The following is a 22,605-nucleotide window of genomic DNA, read 5'->3' as shown; positions in this document are numbered from 1 at the left end:
GAGTTCCTGTTAGAAATAGTCCCTGTTCCCCTCACTTTGGGAAACCAATTGGTTACTGAGCTACCACAGGCTACATCTGAGTGGAGGTTCTAGGTTATATCCATACATGGTCCTTGGTTGAATGTCAGTCTCAGAAAAGACCCTGTGCCCAGATATATTTGGTCCTTGTGGAGCTCCTATCCTTTCCCCATCAGACTAACTCCCCTTCTTTCTTATGATTCCCTGTACTCTGCCAAAGGTTTGGTCATGAGTCTTTGCTTTGAAAACACTACGGTGGAATGGGTACAGAAATTGTGGTATTTTTATACAATGGAATACTACTCAGCAATCAAAAAGGAGGAAATCATGAAATTTGCAGGCAAATGGTGGGATCTAGAAAAGATCATTCTGAGTGAAATATCCCAGAAGGAGAAAGACAAACATGGGATATACTCACTTATATAGACCTATAAGATATGATAAACATAATGAAATCTATACACCTAAAAAAGATAATCAATTGAGCGGACATGGGGTAAGATGATCAATCCTCGTTTAGAAAGACAGATGGGATGTGCATTGAACGTATGACAGGAGTCTACTGAGCGCATCTGAAAGACTCTAACTAGCAGTGTTTTCAAAGCAAAGACTCATGACCAAATCTTGAGCTATCTTTAGTCCACTTTATAGTCATTTGTCACCTATCTCTATAACTAACTGAGATGGTTTAGGGTTTTTTCCCCTAGAAACTAGAACAAAGTTGAGAACAAGCATATTCTACATCCTAATGAATATATTCAAGGAAACCCATGAATATCAACTAGATCATATGCATGAAATGTCCATAGCAGCACTAGTCGTAATTCTATAATTAAAACAACAGAAATTTCCATTGACCAAAGAAAGGAGGAATTGTTACCTGATTATATAATATATGATGTAATGACAAAATCTACTTACTGTAACTATATGTAACAACTGGAACACCTCACAAAAAATAAACAAGACATCAGCCATGAAAAAAAATGTAAAATATTATTCCACCATGTAAAGTTCAAAAAAAATTTAAAAACTAAGCTATGGATGGAAAAACTTAACAGGAAGATTATTATGACTGATGTACAGTAATTGCCAAAGGTGAGAAGCTAAAATGGATAAGTGCATGAATGTTGACTCTGAGGTACCCATTACTTTTACTTTCTTCTTTTGGATGGTGGTTTTATTTTACTGATGAACTATGCATTCGTGTTTCTGTGTTTTTCCTGTATGTATGGTATATCAGGTGTTTGTTGGAAATATTACACAGATATATAATTCTAGATATTCTGGAAGCAGAATAAGAAAGACAGAAAAGAAAAAAATAAAAGTATAATTTAGAAGTAGTAAGTACTATGAAGAAAAATAAAACAGGACAAGGAAAAATGGTTTAAGAGAAAACTGTTTGTAGCCTATACAATCAGTATTTCTATAGGATCGTGGAATGCTGCAATGCACACTGCAAAGCCAAGGCAAATGGAATGTGCAATGAAATTCAAGCTGTCCTACATGAATGATTTTACAAACTCCTCAAAAATAACTCCAGTAACATTCAAAGCCCCTAAATTCAATACTGGTAGCAACTGAAAAAAGTAACAGTTGAAGAAAAGAAAATAAGAAAGGCTGTCCACAGTGCAACTGCTTCCAGTTCAATGATAAAGTACTTTCTTAAAGGAGTGAAAAAATAATTTTTTTAATATGGTTAGATATAAAATGAAGACTATTAAAATGGGTTCTTCTAAACAGAAAAAGAAAATCATGCCATAAACAGCAATAACACATTTTAATGTGAACAATTAGTAAAATTATTTTTACCAATAAAGAAAGTGTTCTAGTCAACACTTTTTTCCTACCTACTAAACAATATTAATTTCCATTTTAAGTTAATTTATTTTTCCTTGACTCTTTCTATATGTCGATTGTTCTCAGATACCACAAACTTTACAAATGGATTAGGCTTTATGCCCTAACACTACAGTAACTACTTAATATATTAGGTTGAACTGTGTGGAATTTCTATTCTAGTGTTTCTGAACTACAAAATGTAAAACACTGAAGAGATGTATAGAAATAATAAATTATACTTAGTTCACATAGTTAATAGCTTAAATTGCTAGGCACTAGAAAAAGAAAAAATCAAGATACGGATCACTAGCTTTGAAATTTATAAAAAGGGTGAATAAAAAAAGGGAAGAACACTAATATACCCAGGATATAAAGTGAGTATAATTCAGAAATAATAATCAGGGCAACTGCCTCTAAATTGGACTTTTTATGGGCATTCAAAGTACAGGATTTCATTTTTTGCCACATTTGCACACTTTAACTTGACAATAAAAACGTTATTCAAAATCAGACATCAGAATAAAAATAAGGACTAAAAATTGTGAATAAACTAAATAATAAAGTCCGAAATAGCTCTATTCTCTTTATTTTAAGCTGGTATTATATTAAGTGGATATATGGCAGTAGTTAAACCAGTCTGGTTTCCATTTTACATCTCCATGATAAACTGACAGATGGAGCACCTTATGTTCACAGGAAGAAAGCCAAGTGCTCAAACAAGGCAACTACTCAGCCACGGGAAAGAGGGCAAGTCAGAAGAAAGAACTCTGGACTGTTTTCCTGTGAAGTGTTAGCAGATAAATGGATTTGAAAGGCTTTCAGAGAATTAGAAGATACCCAGTGTGACATTCTCCAATATGTTTTCTTTTCTGGGTAAAGAAAACATGCGCGTTCTGAGGAAGATTTCAGTTATGTGAAGAGACCATTTCTAATCACAGACTTAAAGGTCTGTTATTTTCTTTAGTATATATCAAGTTTAAAGGTATGAGATACTATGTTTTACCTATTTAAATAGAAAGACTTTTGAATAAAAAGATAATAGGTTTCTATATGCTGTATACAGGTCAACAATACAAGTAAATTCTAGCATTTTTCTTAATTTATCTTTCTTTTTTATCTTAATTTATTTTTTATCTTAATTTTATTTTTCTTAATTTATCTTTTTTATGTGTCTGACTGTTTTGCCTGCATGTATGTCTGTTTATCACATGCGTGCCTGGTGTCCACAGAAGCCAGAGGTATTGGATCCTCTGAGAATGGAGTTATAGACAGTTGTGATCTGCTATGTGGGTACTGGGAATCAAACTTTGGTGCCCTGGAAGAGCAGCAAGTGCTCTTAACCACTGAGCCATCTCTCCAGTCCCTTAATATACATTTCTAACCCTCTGTTGCTTTGTATACATTTTAGTAGTAATAACAGACTTCAAAAGATCAGGTCTAGGAAGACAGTGGCTATATGCACCTGTCTTGTCTGCCTTTAGTATATGTGCCACCTGAACAAGCACAAAATGCAATCTAAAATATCTCACTTTTATAGCTTCTCTGCTATGGAAATAAAACCTATCTTTGACAGAGTAAAGGAAATTGGTAAAACAAGTCATTCATTGGAAGAATACATTAAATGTTAGCATTGTTTTGAATATGAGAAAAGGAAAACCTTTTTATCTAAGAAATTTGATAATCTCAAGAAAAAATTCCTCTACCACTAATTTTCAATAAAACACAACACTTCCTGGAATAAGCCCAGAGGATCAGTTTGTTAAATCAAGACCCATGCAGGAAAATAATTACCCAGTCCACAATAACATGGCCTATAATACAAAGCCAGCAGCATATCAGCAGGAAAAGGCCCCTTCAATACAGGAACTTCTGTGGCTGACTTAATTACAGCACAGGGAGGGTCCCAGTACAATAGCAGTTTTCAAGGCTGCTGATATCCATCCTAGACACAGGCACAGATGGCTTGACAGCTTCTCCTGTACTGTGACACCTTCCAGAAAAGTCTAAAAATAGACACACCCCAAGAAGTTTCTTGGTACCAGTATTTTTATAAGCTCCATAGCATCATACTACTGTGAAACTTATCCTTAATATGAGAGCCAATCGCCAAGTTTATTAAAACTTGATTAAGCAAGGGACAAGAGAAAAGTTTAAACCAGCTTATCATCTAGACTAGGAACAGAGACTAAACTGATTTAATTTAATTTCAGGACTACTGGAGTGTTTTCCAAGATGTCACAGTGTCTGGAAATAAATAAACAAACAAAACCACTGCCTTGAAAATGCTCAGAGATAGTAACCAAAAAAAAAAAAAAAGGCAAGTTCACATTTTAAAAATCCTGGCCTTAGATACAGGAATGATACATTGAAATCTAACACATCAACAAAGCTAACTGAACCTTTTTAAGCAGTTATTGTAGGAACCCCACAGACCAGAGCACTATTATGAACTATTAGGACCCCAAATTATGAAGTGATAATACAGGTATTAGATAATATGGAAAATTACATCTTGCAAAACAATTTAAAGACAATGAAGACTAGATGTTGACTCAGCAGTTAAGCATTTGCTGCTCTTCCAGAGGACTAGAGTTCCAACATGAAACCAAATCCATGCCAGATTGTTTACAACCCCTTGTAATTACAGTTCAAAAAACTCCAATGTGCACCCTCACACATGTACACAGAAACAAACATATACACATAATTTTGTTAGGTCCCAAACCCTCAAAAAAGACAGTGCCACGGACTATTTCCCACAATGACAGTCTGGTCTCAGCTCAGGATGAATTCTCACAGGGTAAACACAAGTATTGCTGGCAGAGAGATAAAAGCCCACCATCAGCTCTCCCCAGAAAACCTGTAGCCAACTCCTGCAAATGGAGCATGTGGTTCTCTATTAGCATACACCTATAATACATATCATAGTCCCACATTAACCTTTAAAAACTCAACAAGCCTCCCCCCTTGCTTCTCTCTGCTCCCCCTACCCGCCTTCATCACACCCCACCCTGTGAGTTGAGACCAGTCTGATCTGTACATGCAGTTCCAGGGTAAGCCAGGGAGAACTAGCTACACAATGAGACTCTGTCTCAAGAAAAAGCAAAAACATCAAGTTTTGAAGTTAAATTGCTCAGCTCAAATTTTTGTTCCCTCGGTAACTAGACATCTTACATAATCTGTTTGTGCTTCAATTTTTTCATCCATATAATGTAAATGATAGTAATGTGTACTTTCAAGCTATGGGTATTGATGCGTGCCTTTAGTCCCAGCACTTAGAAGTTAGGGGAAGACAGACCTTTGGGAGTTCAAGACCAGTCTATCCTATATAGTGAGTTTGAGGCTAACTTGTCCTACATAGTAAGACCTAGTACAAGCATGAGTGGGTGAGAGATTAGTAATATCTATTTTCATATGCTGCTAAAGGTAGTGCCTTAAGGCATGACTTTCAGCCCAATAGCTGGTATATACTAAGTGAAGAACACAATTTTGCTGTTTTTATAATTTTGGTTTTTTGGCTTGCTCTCCTACCCAGTAAACAGGGAATTTGAATTAAAAACCCAGACCTAATGAAAAATTAAGAGTACTTTCTATAGCCAGACTACAAGAAAAAAATTAAAAAAAAATTAAGTCAAGCAGCATCATAATTATTCTCCTCAGTGGTTAAATAACTGAGGCAAAGAGGTCACAAGTTTGAGGCCAGCCTGGGTTATATAGGAAGATTTTTGTCTCAAAAAACAAAGTGGGGAAAAAAGCCATAAAATTAACACATACAGCTAAGTCTCATTTTATTGTTGTTGATAGGTTAAAAAAAAAAAAAGACACATGTTGCTACCTTTGGGTCTTGTGTACTGCAGACAACAATGTCAGGGTTTCCAGTAGAACATTTGCTGTGTTTGTGATTTACCTTTTAGCTAATTTAGAAGAAAAGGGATCTTCTTGTCACAGATGCATGTTTGCTTGAGATAGGTTATAGCTATGCAACCCTGTCTGTCCTCAAATTCTTGATCCTCCTGCCTATGCCTTCTGAATACTAAAATTACAAAAATGAACCACTCACAGCTATTCTATCCATTGTCTTTTTTTTCTTCTTGAAAAACTATGTTCTGAGTAATAATTGTGACAAGAAATAACTAAGTGTAGTAACTTATAATATAAAAATATCTAAGCAGTGTTGGTACCTTTAATCACAGCACTTGGGAGGCAGAGACAGGTGGATCTCTAAGATTGAGGCCAGGCTGGTCTACAGAGTGAGTTCTAGGACAGCCAGGGCTACACAGAAAAACCCTGTCTCAAAAAAGCATAAATAAATAAGCAAGCATTCACAATACTAACTTTAAAACACAAAAGTATGTGAATGCAATGTTTTAGCTCCAGGTACTAATAGCTATTTCTGGAGATGTAAACAAAGCTAATTAAAAGTTCCTAAAGAACTGGGATATACTTAGCAAAAAAAAACTACCTCCTGGCACAAAAGTGACATAGATAGATATCCTTTTTAAAAGGTCATATTAGGGGACTGAGGAGCTGTGAAAAGAGAAGACAAGAATGCCTGGACATCTTCATTTTCTCTCTTCCTCTGGCAAGTCATTCATAAACCAGGATGTTATGCTTGTAGTTAATAATGCAAAATTGAATAGGACAAGAAAAACATAAAATTCAGCAATCACAGAATAGTGGGACATTATAGTTGCCTTAGGTTCCCAGGAGACCACAGAAGGTCACCTCCTGTGACACTTAATATTCATATCAACTTGACTGGCTTTGTAGTCACCTAGGAGACACATCTCTGGGCATACCTGTAACAGTGTTTCCAAAGAAGTTTAGCTGAAGACAGTGTACCCACCCTAAATATATTACCACCGTCCTGTGGGCTGTGGAATCTGACTGTAATAAACACAGGGAAAAAAGAGAAGGTGAAGTGAGCACCACACTCACTTTTCTCTGGTTTGGAGCTGCAGATGCAAAGTGACTGACGTCCTCACACTCCCACCACCAAACCTTTCCTATCACGGTGGACTGTACACCCTCAAACTATGAGCCAAAAAACCAAACACTACTTCAAGTGGCTTTTGTCACAGCAATTGAAAGGTAACTAGTATACTTCCTAAACAACACTGAATAGGAACTTAGATTTTATATTTACTCATTCAAAATTAAATAGTGGCCTTTTATTGTTCTATATAGTACATAAAATAATAGAACCTCAAGATACAATAAATAGAACTGAGAATGAAGTTTGGGCCCTGACTTTATACAGAGCTCTTTGCATAGCACTTTCATCTTCAATGACTCTCCTTTCCCATTTTCCTCTTTCATTGTTCTTTATTTTTCTTTCCTAGAATGTCAAAAGACTATCAGCATCAAAACTCAGTGTTAGGTGGGCTGAAAACACAGCTTATCAATAAAGCATTGTCTAGCATATGTGAGGCCCTTGAATTCAATCCCCAGGACTACCAGAGAAGAAAAAGAGAGGAGGATGAGAAGCAGGAGAAGGAGTTGGGGGAGAAGCAAAAGAGAAGGAGTACAGAAGGAAAAGAAACCCCAAATGCCAGCAGGGAAGTGGCAGATTATGTAATCAGGGGAGAAGAATAGACAGTGAGTAAAACAATAAGGATGAGATAGTTTGACGGATGTTCACATTAGAGTCACACATTGTCCAAAAGAAAACTCACTCAGCTCCAGCAATCTGATTTCATGCAAATATGTGGTCCCAGGGCTTTGTGAAATCTTCCCACTTTTTTGAAAAAGGCCCAAAATCGAGATTTTTATATGACTCTGTGTTCAAGAAGGAAACTCCCTAATTCAAATCATATGTTTCTCAATCACTGGGATAAATTCTGGTCCTGAGACACCAGTCTGCAATCTCTGATTTGAAGCTTGCTGGAGTGTCCATTTCACTGTGGCATTTTACTTGTAAAATCTAACAGTTTGTCACTGCAAAGCAAATCACAAAATTGATGCACATGTTGTTATCAGAACTTTATTCTAAGTGATAGAGGAAACAGACACACTTAATGACAGTCATAGTGCTGAAAATAACTTAGAAATCATCTGATCCAAAAATCCATCAAGTTTCTGACTCACTTCCTTCACTCTCTAACAAGTAGCATTTTAGCTTCTGTTTCAGTGTTGTAATGAGCCAACAGAGAATGCTCTGGTCATGTGGCTGCTAACTCACTGTGCTCTTAAGTGTCTATGGTTGGCCTTTCTTCAGATTTAGTCCTCTATCCTTATATCTCCAAGCCATTGGTCCCAAGATCAGGACACCAGACATACTATTCCAGGAGCAATAAACTGACATTTATAATGCATTCTCGACAGTTTCTGCTAGTGAAAACAAATACCACATCAAGTTCTTACCCAGCCCAACATGCCTGTCTCCTTAGCCTATAAAGACTACCAAGCAATGCATTAAAATCTTACCAAAGGAAAGAAGTAACATGTTCTTTTATTGCTGTTTTGTTTGTTTTGTTTTGTTTGTGACAATGTCTCTCTACATAGCCCTGGCTATCCTGTAACTCACTAAGTAGATCAGCCTGACCTTGAACTCATTGAGCTCCACCTACCTTTGCCTCCCTAGTGCTGGAATTAAAGGCATGTACCACCATACCCAGCTTTAAAGTGTTTTTATTAGTCTCCTGTTTAACTTTAGGGTCAGAATATATTTACGTCCTAGTCAGTATGTTCCTAATCTGGAGTATACACATCTCATATTATAAGTAATAACCCTTTGTCTTATAAAATCCTGACATCTATTTTAGTATCACAATGGGACTATTTTCAGAGAATGTTAGAATAATATATCTGGTTAGTTTGCTTTGCTTTATAGAAAAAAAATGACAACACTTCAGCTTTGTAATAGAACAAAAAATATTGCTTTATATTCAATGTACCTTATGAAATGTAGTCATCAAATTATACCAGAGAACATTACAGCTATAGAATAGTGCTTTCTCTTTTTTAACTGTTTTCACATTTATATAAAATGAACTTTGATCATATTCTCCCCTCCATTATCCTGTCTTATCTTTTTCCCCTCCATCAAAACACTTTTTTCCCTGGACTATACACAACAAGAGTCTAATGTCAGAAACACAGCACTTTGCTGGAGGTTGCCTAATCAGAACACTGGAACCCTAAATCAAAGGTCCTTCCCCTCATAAAATGTCCACGCGTACCTGAGAAATATATCTGGCAAAGAAAAAAAAACATAAAAGGCCACAATTGTTCTAAAATTACAGTCTAAAATTAGGTTAATAAGCTAATAACTATGAAAAGGGCATATAGTATAGAGACAAATACCAATGTAAATATTTTCTTCTTGTAGGGCTAGCATTTAAACACTGGTCATGCTTTTTATTTGAATGTTTGTTTTGTTTTCAATGTGGTATGAAGTATAATTTCCAGGTTATCAGATTTGGCTCTTTATACATTTTTTAAAAGACTTATTTATTTATTATTTACAGAGTAATCTGCCTGCCTGCATGCATGCTTGCACAGCAGAAGAGGGCACCAGATCACATTATAGATGGTTGTGAGCCACCATGTGGCTGCTGGGAATTGAACTCAGGACCTTTGGAAGATCAGCCAGTGCTCTTAACCCTCTGAGCCATCTCTCCATCCCCCTCTCTCATTTTACTTATGGGTAGTTTCAGTGTTTAAAAAGATTTTGACTTACACTGTCATCAGAACAAAACAGCAGCCTACAAATTGGGAAAGGATCTTCACCAATCCTATATCTGACAGAGGGCTAATATCCACAATATATAAAGAACTTAAGAAGCTAAACATCAACAAAGTAATCCAATTAAAAAATGGGGCACAGAGCTAAATGGAGAATTCTCTTATATTTTTGGTTGTGAGCCTAGTTCTTAATGGCTGAGCCATCTCTCCAGCCGGAGAATTCTCGATAGAGGAATATCAAATCGCAGAGAAACACTTAAAGAAATGCGCAATATCCTTAGTCATCAGGGAAATTCAAATCAAAACAACCTTGAGATTTCACCTTACACCCATCAGAATGGCTAAGAACAAAATCTCAAGTGACAATATAAGCTGGAGAGGATGTGGAGAAAGGGGAACACTTCTCCATTGCTGGTAGGGATGTAAAGACCTGGAGGGGACAAGAGCTCCAAAAGGAGACCAATAGAGAAAAAAAAAAAAAAAAAACTGGGCCCTGGGGGCCCTGCAGAGACTGATACCCCAACCTATGCATGAAGAGGAAGCCTGTAAGCTGCTCAGTCTTCAAGTGGGTTCCCTAGTAAAGGGACCAGGGGCTGGCTCTGGCATGAATTCATTGGCAGGCTCTCTGATCACCTCTCCCTAGGGGGTGCAGCCTTCTCAGGCCACAGAGGAAGATAATGCAACCAGTCCTGATGAGACCTGATAAGCTAGGGTCAAATAGAAGGGGAGGAGGACCTCTGCTATCAGTGGACTAGGGAAAGGGCATAGAGGGAGAAGAGGGAGGGAAGGTGGAATTGAGAGAAGACAAGGGAGGGAGCGACAGCTGGGACACAAAGTGAATAAATTGTAATAAGTAATAATAATAAAGATTTTTACTTACCTGAAGATTGTTCTCTAAATTTTCTCTACATTGTTAATTCTTCTGATGCACTTGGATTAGTTTTAATCTCTACAGACTATTTAAGTACTTAGATTTTCAACTTCCTCATTTCCATTATGTAATACATAATAGAACTTACCTAATACAATGGATATAATGACTAGATAGATTTTACTTGAAATGGTTATGTAAGTGTTCGATACATAATAAGGCCTTACTATAGGTTCTTAAATGCAGGTTTTTAGCAATAAACTATTAATATTAGCATTTAATTTATAACATGTGTATAAACTTCATTTTATATTGCTACTTAAAATAATATGTAATTACAACCTGTTACTGAATATAATAACGTTTGCTCAGTTGTTTTATAATTAACTTCAAAATGTTTTATTTTATTGGTTAGATAATGTGTCTATTTTTTACTTTAAAATGCTAAAACAATATTATGCATTACAAAGAAAATTGTGAAGTGATTTTTCATATTTATAATTGTGACTTATCTCAAAGCATTCAATCATTTGCTTTTAACAACAAAAAAAACTTTTTCCCAACAAGTCTCCTGACTTTCCTGTTTTCATCTGTGTGTGTGTGTGTGTAAATGCTTTGCTTATATTATCATGGGTAGGAGATTATTTACTGGAGCAAAAGCAATTTACCTGTGACTACGCCACTGAGAAATAGGATTTCCACTATCTCAGTATCCATTAACAGTCTATTGATACTCAAACATGGGTTGGGACTTATGAGCTCCTCTTCTGTCCATAATGAAATGTTGATAGGTCCAGTCTTGTACAGGTGGATACTTATTTTTCTATCCAAATGATAGAAATCCTTTTTTAAATTATGTGCTTTGGCAGACTCATTTTTCAATTTCTTCTAAAAACAAAGTATAAAAAATTTCAAATTCAAATAAACATTCATTTTCTAAACTGAACTGAGATGTTTTATTCCTTCATTTAAAAAATTATTATTCCATTTTATGCATATTTTGTGTATTTACGGGTGTTTTGTCTGCATGTACATCTACATACCATATGCCTTGTGCACCTGGAACTGGAGTTACAGACAGTTGGGAACCACCATGTGAATACTAGCAATCCTCTGGAAAAGGAGCCAATACTCTTAACCACTGAGCCAACTACCGGGCCCCTTATTCCTTAGTGTTTATATTTCTTTGTTATATGATTACTTTCTTCTTAGTGCTTTATAAAAACACCAAGGAGCCATCTTTTTTGCAAATCCTCTTGAATCAGCCATTTCTCATCCCAGATATAGATCCTCCAAATCTAAATCAGCATCTCTTACCTGAACTGCTCCAACAGTAGGAACCTTGAATTATTCTGTCACAGTCTACAAAGCTTTCCACTCTACTTAAAATAAAATTCAGATTTCTTGCAGTGGCATGGTGGTATACACCTTTAATCTCAGCACTGGGGAAACAAAGAGAATTTGATCTCTGTAAGTTCAAATCAGGCCTGACTACATAAAAAGTTCTAAGCCAGTTGAGGCTACATAGTATGACCCTGTCTTAAATACATAGTATGACCCTGTCTTTGTTCATAATAGCCAGAAACTGGAAACAACATAGATGTCCCTCAATCAAAGAATGAATAAAGAAATTGTGGTACATTTACACAATGGAATACTACTCAGCTATTAAAAACAAGCAAATCATGAAATTTGCAGGCAAATGGATGGAACTAGAAAAGATCATCTTGAGTGAGGTAACCCAGACCCAGAAAGACGCACATGTCATGCACTCACTTATAAGTGGATATTAGACCTATAGAACAGGATAACCATACTACAATCCACAGACCCAAAGAAGCCCAAGGGATGGTTGGGGAATGTCACTCAGAAGGGGAAATAGAATAGACAACAGAATCAGATGAAGAGAGGTAACTGAGCAGGGGATGGAATGGGGAGGGAAACAAGGATGGGGGTCAGATGTGGGAGAGAGAGGTGAGAGGGCTTGGAACAAGAAGGGAAACTGAGGTGGGAGAGCATCTCTTTGTCAAGCTGGAGGCCTGCAACAGGGTAGGCTCCTAGAAGGACTCTAGCTGAGACTCCTAACAGGGATGGTGGGGGAAGAGGGACATGAAGACTGAAGTGACCACCTCCTAGCCAAGCAGGACTAGTGGAAGGAGGGAAACAACGACCCAACGACAAAATCTTTGATGCAAAAATTACCCTGCCTACAAGAAGTGCAGGGATAAAGAGAACAAAGATTGGGGGAAATTCCAATCAAAAATTAGTCCAACCTGAGACCCACCCCACAGTAGAGAGCCAGCCCTGACATTATTTATGATGCTCTGCTATGCTCGAAAACAGGAGACTAACATGACTGTCCTCCGAGAGGCTCCACCCAGCAGCGGATCCAGACAGATGCTGGAACTTGCAGCCAAGCATGGGGTAGAACTTCAGCGGTCCTGTGGAACTGTAGGGAAAAGATGGAGGGTCCTGAAGGGGACAGAAACCACACAAGAAGACCAACAGAGACAACTAACCCAGTCCCATGGGGATTTACAGAGCCTGAGACACCAACTAAGGAGCATGTGTGGTCTGGACCTAGGCACCCTGCACACAAGTAGACAATGGGTGGCTTGGTCGTAATGTGGGTCGACTGGCGAGTGGAGTCTAACATGGACTCTATTGCCTGCTTTTGGGTCACTTCTCCTGGCAGGGCTACCTTGCCTGGCCTCCAGATATTAGGATTTTGGAACCAAACCTGCTTCTGGGTTGCCTAGCAACTTATGATGTCATCATGTGTTGCAGGCCAGGTGGCTATACCTGGAAGGCATGGTTACCTTGCCCCTTAAAGGGACCAGGCGGCCATGTGGTCTCTCTTGGTCCTTTCTTTCTTGGTCTCTCTTGCTCCTGGCCTCTCCTGTCTTGGCCTCTTGGCCTTCTCCCCTTTCTCTATTGGGGCACCCCTTCTCTCTCATTCCCTCTCTCTTTCTTTCCCCCATCACACCCTTCTCTCCCTTTTCTCCCTCCCTCCATCTCCACCTAATTAACCACTTTCATATAGAAGATCTGTCATATGCCAAATCGTTATTTCTTAATTTGTCCCAGAACATTACCCCAGGGATGAGGATATGCTCAATCTTGATGTGACTTGATATGCTGGGGAGAGTTTATTTGGGGTGGGAGGCTCCCCTTTTCTCAGGAGAAAGGGAGAGGGGAAAAGGAAAGGAGGGGGGAACTGGGACGAGAGGAGGGAGGGTGCACCCTTGGCATATAAAGTAAATAAACTGAAATTTTTTTTTAATTTTTATTTTTATATTAACTACAGTTTATTCACTTTTTATCCCAGCTGTAGCCCCTTCCCTCATTTCCTCCCAATCTCAACCTCCTTCCTTCATCTCCTTGCAAGCCCCTCTCCAAGTCCACTGATAGGGGAGGTCCTCCTCCCCTTCCATCTGACCCTAGCCTATCAGGTTTCTTCAGGACAGGCTGCACTGTCTTCCTCTGTGGCCTGGCAAAGCTGCTCCTTGCCAGGGGTAGGTGATCAAAGAGCCAGCCACTGAGTTCATAATAGAGACAGTCCCTGTTCCCATTACTAGAGAATCCACTTGGATACTGAGCTGCCATGGGCTACATCTGAGAAGGGGTTCTAGGTTATCTCCATGAATGGTCCTTGGTTGGAGAAAAAAAAAAAATTCTTCTTAGGGCTCAAAAACATAGTTCCAGTCTAACTATCATTTCCTCCCATATCCACCCATTCTACTCTACCTGAAGTCTTCTGAGGTTGTTAATGAACGTCCCCCATAGAAGAACAGAAAAAAAATTGTCTAGAATATGTGACAGTGTTTTATTATCACACTGACTTGGGAAAGGTGCCTCCACTGGCTGTTAGTGGGGAGGACCAGGATCTGAATCATCCCACAAAGAAGCAGGATGCACAGTTCAGTTCTATACGACACAAGGTCACTCAAATACCAATAAAGCTCAAATACCAGTAAAGCTGTGCTATTTTCACAAATGCAAAGCTTGTTCGAAACAAATGATGTCTATATTTGCTGGTACTTTCAGCCACAGACAATCTCTTTCTGGCTTGTTAATTGTCATCACCTGGGACTCAGCTTAACTATCATCTTCTCAAAAAGGCTTTGCCTGACTCTCATTTCTAATGTTACCTCCTCCACCAGTTCCTACTGTTTATTATTTCGTACCCTGCTTTGCTTTGTTTTTAGCACATATCCCTATACAAAATCATTTATTGCCTATTCTTTTGTTACTTTTTTTTCTCTTTGTCAATTCTAGATTTATTACAAATACTTAAAACCATGCACATAATACCCCATATAGAAATGCAGAATGGTATCCACAGGAAGGAAGCTAATGTGTGAGTGGGCAGGGGACAGAATGGGCAAAGGGATAAAGGATGGGTGAATATGATAAAAATTCTTGATATACTTTTATAATGTTATGTTTATGAAACCCAACACTATGTGTAAAGAATACATAACAATACAAATGGTACATCAACCTCCAAGTGGAGACTAGAAATGAACTCCTCCTCAGTCAAAAATCAACTCTCCAGGGGGACTGGATAGACTACTCAGCAGCTAGGATCACTGGCTGCTCTTCAATAGGAAGGAGGTTCAATTTTCAGTGCATGCATGGCAGTTCAAGACCATCTAAAACTCCAGTTCCAGAGAATCCAGTGTCCTCCTCTGGCCTCTGTAGGCATCAGACGTGCATGTGGTACACAAACATGCATGGAGACAAAATACTCATACACATTAAATAAATAGATAGAGAAAGAAAGAAAGAAAGAAAGAAAGAAAGAAAGAAAGAAAGAAAGAAAGAAAGAAAGAAAGAAAGAAAGAAAGACAACAACTAATGTACCTGCAGTACCTAACAGTGTCTATAATATTGTTAGTCATCATGTGTGAAATGAATAAATATCTAGAATAATGTTTCTTATTTAAGATTAAGATTCCTTTAATCTTCAAGTAACCATCATCTCTAGTTGCTTTTTCCTATGTCAAGTTGCATTTTTGCAGCAGACTTGCTTTGACTTCTTTGTTTTAGTTTAGTTTGATTCTTGCTATTCTGAGAATAGAACCCAGGATCTTAGCTAGGCAAGCACTGCTACTGTCCTATACCCACAGCCACAGAAGTTAGTTTCACATTATAAAAATGTTCACATTTACATAGCACAGAAAAGTAATGCAAAATTCATAAATGTCCTAATATAACATCACAAGAGTGAGGCATAGCTCCTATGTAATTTACAGCCCCTGATGTTCAAGAAAACCCTTAAATACACAAAAGGAATTAGAGTAACAGCTACCTCCAGACTCCTTGGTAGGGGGAGACCTTTTCATGGTGTCACCAGATCCGCCATCACAAACAAAGCCTTCCTGTGGCCAGTGTCCTTATAATCAGCTATGCTCAAGCATTAGCTAGTAAGGACTGACTGAAAGGGCCTTTACCATCTGTCCGTGATCATCTCCCCAGCCCCATCTCTCTCTCTCTTCACTTCGTTTTTTTAATCCACTGGCCACTACAACAGCACAAATGCTAACAAGCAGCAATTGCCCTCGGCTCCACTATACATGCCATCTTCTTGTTTTGTTTTGTTTTTTCTCCACAACATTAAGGGCCATTTAACATATCTATTTTACTTGTCCATTTTTATTATTGCCTTTCTTCCTACACAGAATACAAGCTCTTTCTGTTCCTTGCTGTATCTTCAACACACAAATCTATAACTTTCATACAGTAGAGACATTGAATATAATGTTATCACAGGAATGAATGAACAATCATTCATTTATTTTTATACTTTATAATCTATTTAATCACAACATTTATTTTATACACATTTCTCAAATTTCTGTATCACATTTTTTTAAATTTGAAATTGGTTGATAATGACTGAAATATTTGTCTAGATTTGCTTTTGCTTTCATCGTGTTTTTCTGAAATACCTTAACATTCTCTAAAAACGTAAATATAGTTTTGAAGCCTTTTTGTGGTTTGAATGAGAATGACCTTCATTGGCTAATATGTTTGAATGCTTCATCCCAATTGGTAGAACTTTTTTGGAAGGATTAGGATGTGTGGCCTTGTTGAAGAAGGTGTGTCACTGGCAGGGGGGATTTGAAGTTTCAAAAGCCCAGCCCAGGCCCAGTGTCTCTCTGTCTCTCTTTCTGTCTCTGTCTCTCTCCCTCCCTCCTTTTCTCCCTCTTACCTTTTCTTCCTTCCTCCTTACTGCCTGTGGATTAGCATGTAAGCTCTTAGTCAAATGCTCAAGTGGGTGCCTGCCCTCCTGCCACCCACCATGCTCTCCACCATAGATGATCATAAACTAACATTCTGAAACTATAAATAAATCCCCAACTAAATGCTTTCTTTTATAAGTTGCGTATATTATTGAAAGCACTTTAATGTAATTTGTAAAGATAAATTATTTTCTTTTGTTGCAAGGAAAACATCTTGATTATAAAACTAAGATCATAAATAACTACAGTGATTAATGTAGAATACCTGAAGATCCACTTAAGAAAATTTTTTCGTTCTGTTATTTTTAAATTTTAAGAAAAATTACACTTTTATAGTTATGATCACTAGATCACTAAACCACCTAATCTGGGGGTTTAGTGAGTAAGAGCACTTGTTGCTCTTGCAGAGGACCCAAGTTCAATTCCCAGCATCCACTTGGTGGCTCACAGCCACCAGTTCCAGGGGATCTGATAGCATCTTTCACTTCTGACTTCCCCGGGCACTAGGCATACACATGGATTCATCCAGGCAAACACTCACACACAAAAATAAAAAGGTGAAATCCTAACCCTCCAACATTAAGAATCTTTGTCAACTTAAAAAAAATAATCTAAAGAGTAAGTCAAAAGCTTTTTATAGTGATTCTGGAGTATAATCTCACTTCATAATCATATCCATATTCATTCTCTCTCTCCCTCCCCACCTTCTATTTATCCAGATACAAGTATTTCAATAATAAACTCCATGAATCAGTTCTAGAATAAAATAGGGAAGATTAGAAAAGTAATAAGTTCAAGGGAAAATGTGTATGGGCCAGGTGTTCATATGAGAACTATTAATTACTTAAGGAAAAAATGATGAAAGAAAGGGTACACGTGATCAAATATGAACTACTATGGCTAGAACTGAATGAACAGAACTGAAATGAACAGGAAGAAAATACAGAAAACAGTTGAGGGCAAATTCATGAAGGCTGGGTGAGAGTTAATTCAACAAAGAAAATTTATTTTATATTTAGGAACAAGTAGAAGGAATTTGAAAAGGAAATGATAGGTAGATAAATAAGCAAATTGGGTGGCTCTAAAGCACAGTGAGTTAGATATATTACACAACAAATATTTTGAGATTTTTAAATCACTGGATTTTATAGACAAAGTAATTAAATCCCAGGAGAAAAAGTCCCAATAGTCAGTTTTTTCTTTCCCCTCCATGATTAAGATACTTGCTAATACATTCATGTTTTTTACTCTTTTCTCCCTCTCCTATGAGATGCTGCACAAGACCTGAAGTGCTTGTAAGATTCTAGATGTCTACCTCAAAACTCAAGTCAAAGAAGAAATAAGAGGTAATGCACTAATGTCCAACTGCCTGAATCATCCTGGCTTCACACCAAGGTCTAGAGTGGGCAGGATGTGGTCGCACTGCAGGACTGGCTCCTCTAGCTGTGGAAACCAGCCAGGCATTATGCTGATCACATATTCACCAGTCAATGAGACAAGGAAGCAAAATAATCACCAACAATACACCTACAAAACCATCCATCTTTTCCCTTGATACCAACACGCAAGGCTGCTATGGGGTCATCAAAACAAACCTCCTCTGTCTCTTCCATACACAACTACAATTTTTTCCTCTCGCTGTCTTCCAAACTGCAGGGACAGAACTCGAGCCACCGTATCCATTTTTCCTAATTAGTACCATATTCTTCACACTTGATTTTATAAAAACAAAAATAAAACCAAAATCCTACAGATAGATTCATATGTTCAAAGACATTTTAAAGTAAGTACAAAAGAATATTTACCAGAGGAGTAATGATAGAGAGACAGCACATAAAAGAAAACTTACTATGTTGCTGGCCTACTTTACTTTCTGTTGCTGTGAGAACTTTGATTGCACCGTGTGTGCGTGTGTGTGTGTGTGTGTGTGTGTGTGTGTGCGTGTGTGTGTGCGTGTGTGTGTGCGTGTGTGTGTGCGTGTGTGTGTGTGTGTGCGTGCATGTGTATGTGTGTGCGTGTGTGTGTGTGTGTGTGTGTAGACAACTTGTAAGCGTGGGCTTTTTCTCCACTATGCAGAAATAGAGTGAGGGGAGAGTAATAGAACTCAGGTTCATCAAGCTTGGCAACAAAAACCCTAACCCTTTGAGCCATCTTGCCCTTCCCCCCAAAATGTTTTAAAGCAATGACTTCCAAGGCTGGGAAATAGCTTAGTTGGTAAAATATCTACTGTACAAGCATTAGGACGTATGCTTGATGTTTTAAAAAGCGTGGCATGGTGGTGCACACCTGTGACCTCAGCATGGGGAGCTGGGTACAGGTGGGTACCTAGGTTTCACTCCAACCTGACATACTTGGCAGGGTTCAGACCAGTGAGAGATTCTATCTCAAAAAACAAGTTGACTAAGGAATAATATTTGAATGTCCTCTGACCTACACACACACACACACACACACACACACACACACACACTAAATGGCTTCTATATGACATCATCATTAGAATACCTGTTTTGCACAACTATTTTGTATTTGAGAATGACTCAGTTCATTTAAATAATAATCTCAACTAAAATAAAACATGTTTAAAAGACAGAAACAAGTATCATCAAATAATAACAATTATTTTACTACCTTAAAATATACTTTTGTATAGTTATAATCCTGTTTACTAAGAATCTTAATTTGAGTTTTCTTTATGCTAAATGTAAATCAAAATATATATAACAAGTGTTATTTGATAAAAAGAAAAAATCCTAATAATTTTTCTTGCTATATAGAACAAAAATGCTTAATTTTTTAATTTTTAAAATACAATTGGTATTAGAATTATTCTGTGTTAAGAAACTTCTTTCATCATTCTTATAAATATTTCCCCATTTTATCTTTACTGTCGATGAGACTAATATGAGTGGTCACTTCCTATACTCTCCAATTTTCTCATCTTTCTCTGACACTCCTGAACACTTGATAAAGGTGTAACTTCTAGTACAAATTAACTTTTATAAAATGTTTATTTTTATACCTGCTATGAGCTAAGCTCTGTGTTAAAGACTTTATATGATATTAAATGAAATAAGCCAGGCACAGAAAAACAAATATTTCATTATTGCATTCATATAAGGATCAGAGAAGTAAATAGTAGTTATTAGAAATGTTGATTGCTTAAAAGAGAAAGATATTGATGAAAAGATTCATTATTACAGCTAGATAAGAAGAATTAAGTTTAGGAAATTCACCATGCAGTATGATGACTATAATGCCAATATATTAACTCTTTAAAAATACAGAATGAATGTTGGGTTATCACAAAAAAAGATAATTATGTGAAGAAATGTATTAGCTCAATTAAGACATACCATATATATACTGCAAAACATAACACTATACATAATAAATACATACAATTTTATCTATCAACTTCAAACAAATAAAAGACATTAAGAATTCATTGTCTACTAATGACAAAAGACTGCTGTATTAAGGTTTATGGTGGTGAGCAAGTACAACAACACAGAAATATCCCTAGAAGTGTTTAACCCAAGAAGGAAAGTCTATTAACAGTCATATTTTACAACATCAAACAAGTCTACCTTTTTTTTTATCAAGAAAGTGATGACTTAACATTGGTTTGCATTTCTCCACCTTGGCAAAGCACAGTCGATAAATGAAGACATCATAAAAATATCTCTGAGAATTACAACAATCATCTGTTTCCTTACTTCACCAGGTCTAGCACCACTACATTTAGACATGTCAGCCTAAGGAAAAAAAATTAATTTAGAAAATACAAGTAAATCCAGATGCCATTAAAACCAAATATGAATACGGCAAGAAAAGCATGAACTAAAATTTATAGCCAGTTATGCAAAAATTATACTTCTATCTATGGTTTTCAACCATATCTATTCACATACATTTTTGGTATTTAAGCATCTGAATAAAAGTAGCAAAATTGAAGGCATAAATCTGTATTATGAATCAGAAGAAAGGCTGATTAGAATGTCATAACTCATGTTTTTTTTAATTGTAACAACACAAGACAGAGCCTTCCCTTTCCCTAAAATAAACTTAGATTATAAGAAAAATATTTCTGTTTATGTATGTGTGATATACCTAAAACTTAAAATGTTTGTATGCACCTAAAAATAAAGACGTCACATAGAAAAGCAGTGTGTATGTACACTAGCATTTATACTTGATTCTTGCTACTCCCAGTGCCTTAAATAGTATGATTCCTATGAATGTTTGCCTGGACATAAATGCACATTCACTATTTTCTTTCAGTACATTAGTCTTCAAAGGAAAGAAAAATAGGAAGATTTTATTCACAGAACATTGGTGCTATTCCGGCGTTATAAAATCCAGTCATTTCAAGTTGAAGGGCCATGTTTGTCAGAGAAGGCGCGGACACCCATATATCTTACATATACCCCTCACCGTATAAAGGCGAGGTTAATTTTCCTCAGTCTCAGGGTGCCTTCTACAAGACAGAAACATAGCCCAGCCTTCTCAGAGGTGAAATTAAGGGCAGCAAAACCACCTATCAAAGTTGTTTTGCTCCTGCAGCCTTATGACAAGATCTAAAGCCGACGTCAAACGGGACTGGTGAGCTCCCTATTTCACCAAGGAGCAATTACTCAGCAGACAGCTGAGGTACCAAATTCTACCATCCTGAAATTGTAGGTCCTCAGGCACAAACCTCGTCATCAAATGGACGGATTACGCAATGGTCATTGATACCTGGGTCTGAAATAACAGCAGGTTGAGAAGTTTGATTTATACATTTTAGCCCAGTTCAATGTCACCTGCCAGCACTGCTACCTGAAGACTCTTAAGACTTTCCCTCCCCCACAGGATAGAGCTTCAAGTTCCAGCTTATGGTTTCATTTCTTGGGCAATTTTTCTATTGGTGAAAACAATGGACTCTTTCAATATTCTCTTATCAACAAAGGGCTCTAAGATGAATTCCTTCTGGCCGTATCCCTTCAGACTTCTCTACAGTGATGACTGGTGTAAGAAATGCCAGACCGGGAGAGGGGAATGGGAGACAGGCAGCTCACCTCTTTGAGCTGCTCCAGCTCTTGTTTGAGGCTGTCATACTCGGCCTCCAGATCATCATACTGTTGCTTGAGAGTCAGTTTCTCCTCCAGCACCACCAGCCCGTACTCGGCAGCCTGGATCTTCTCGTGGGTCGTTTCTGTGAGCTCCTTGGTCAGTCTCTCTATTTCAGTCTTATAGTGGTCTACGGTCTGCAGCACCTCTTCTGCGGCCATAGCGGGGTGGCAGAGATAGATGCAAAGCAGAAGGGGAAAAGCAAATAGGGATGAAGGTAAAAACGAAAAGGAAAAGTGCCTGATGAATAGGCGGAGTGCCCTGAGGCCCGGCTGCTACACGGCCGGAAGCAGTGGGGAGGAATACAGCATGGAGACTGCAGGGTGATGACCGCAGCCAGGATCCGCGGGGCCACGCGCCCCGGCATTCAGCAACGAAGCTGCATGGTAGCGCAGCTCCCGCAGCCAGAGGCTCCGGCTCTGCGGCCTCAGAGGCGCGTGGCCGCCATGTCTCCGGCCGCGTCACTGCGGTCCACCGCCCAGTGCTCCGCGGGAGGGTGAACTCCACCTGCTCGCCGGGCCCTGCGGCAGCCAGTACACAGGGATGCGGACTCTAGCTGGCCCTCTCCCGCCCGGGCCACTCAGGATGCGGGGACGTAGGCATGGGAGGAGCAAATCCAAAACCCTACTGCGCCTCCCAGCGCGGACAGCTGACAGGGATGAAGGCAGAGGAACCCAGAACTAGCTGAGGAATGATGGGAGACTAAGGCGGGCTGAGGTCTGAGAAGGGGAAACTGCGCTGAAGAGGGATGAAGGCTGAGGACAACGGATGGCTTGAAGAGAGGTGGAGGCTAAAGAAATGAAAAAGGCTTGGGGTGGGAGAGCAGCT

The 22,605-nt window shown here is 38.2% G+C and overlaps 1 protein-coding gene across 6 annotated transcripts in view; it reads right to left on the bottom strand.

Annotated features, from left to right (window-relative positions):
- Bicd1 (BICD cargo adaptor 1) overlaps positions 1–22,327 on the bottom strand; it is a 182,225-nt gene extending 159,898 nt beyond the window's left edge. For 5 of the 6 annotated variants that reach the window (XM_060384556.1, XM_060384558.1, XM_060384559.1 and 2 more), the window contains exon 1: positions 21,726–22,123. In XM_060384556.1, the coding sequence (XP_060240539.1) occupies positions 21,726–21,938 (213 nt within the window). In that variant the 5' untranslated portion in view covers positions 21,939–22,123. Of the gene's footprint in view, positions 1–21,725 lie in introns of all 6 variants that reach the window. The other variant, XM_060384557.1, reaches the window with a different exon arrangement.
- Between the last annotated feature and the right edge of the window lie 278 nt (positions 22,328–22,605).

The sequence above is a fragment of the Meriones unguiculatus genome, chromosome 5, assembly GCF_030254825.1.
Source record: "Meriones unguiculatus strain TT.TT164.6M chromosome 5, Bangor_MerUng_6.1, whole genome shotgun sequence".
Lineage (NCBI taxonomy): Eukaryota > Metazoa > Chordata > Mammalia > Rodentia > Muridae > Meriones > Meriones unguiculatus.
This window is presented reverse-complemented; position numbering and strand designations above follow the sequence as displayed.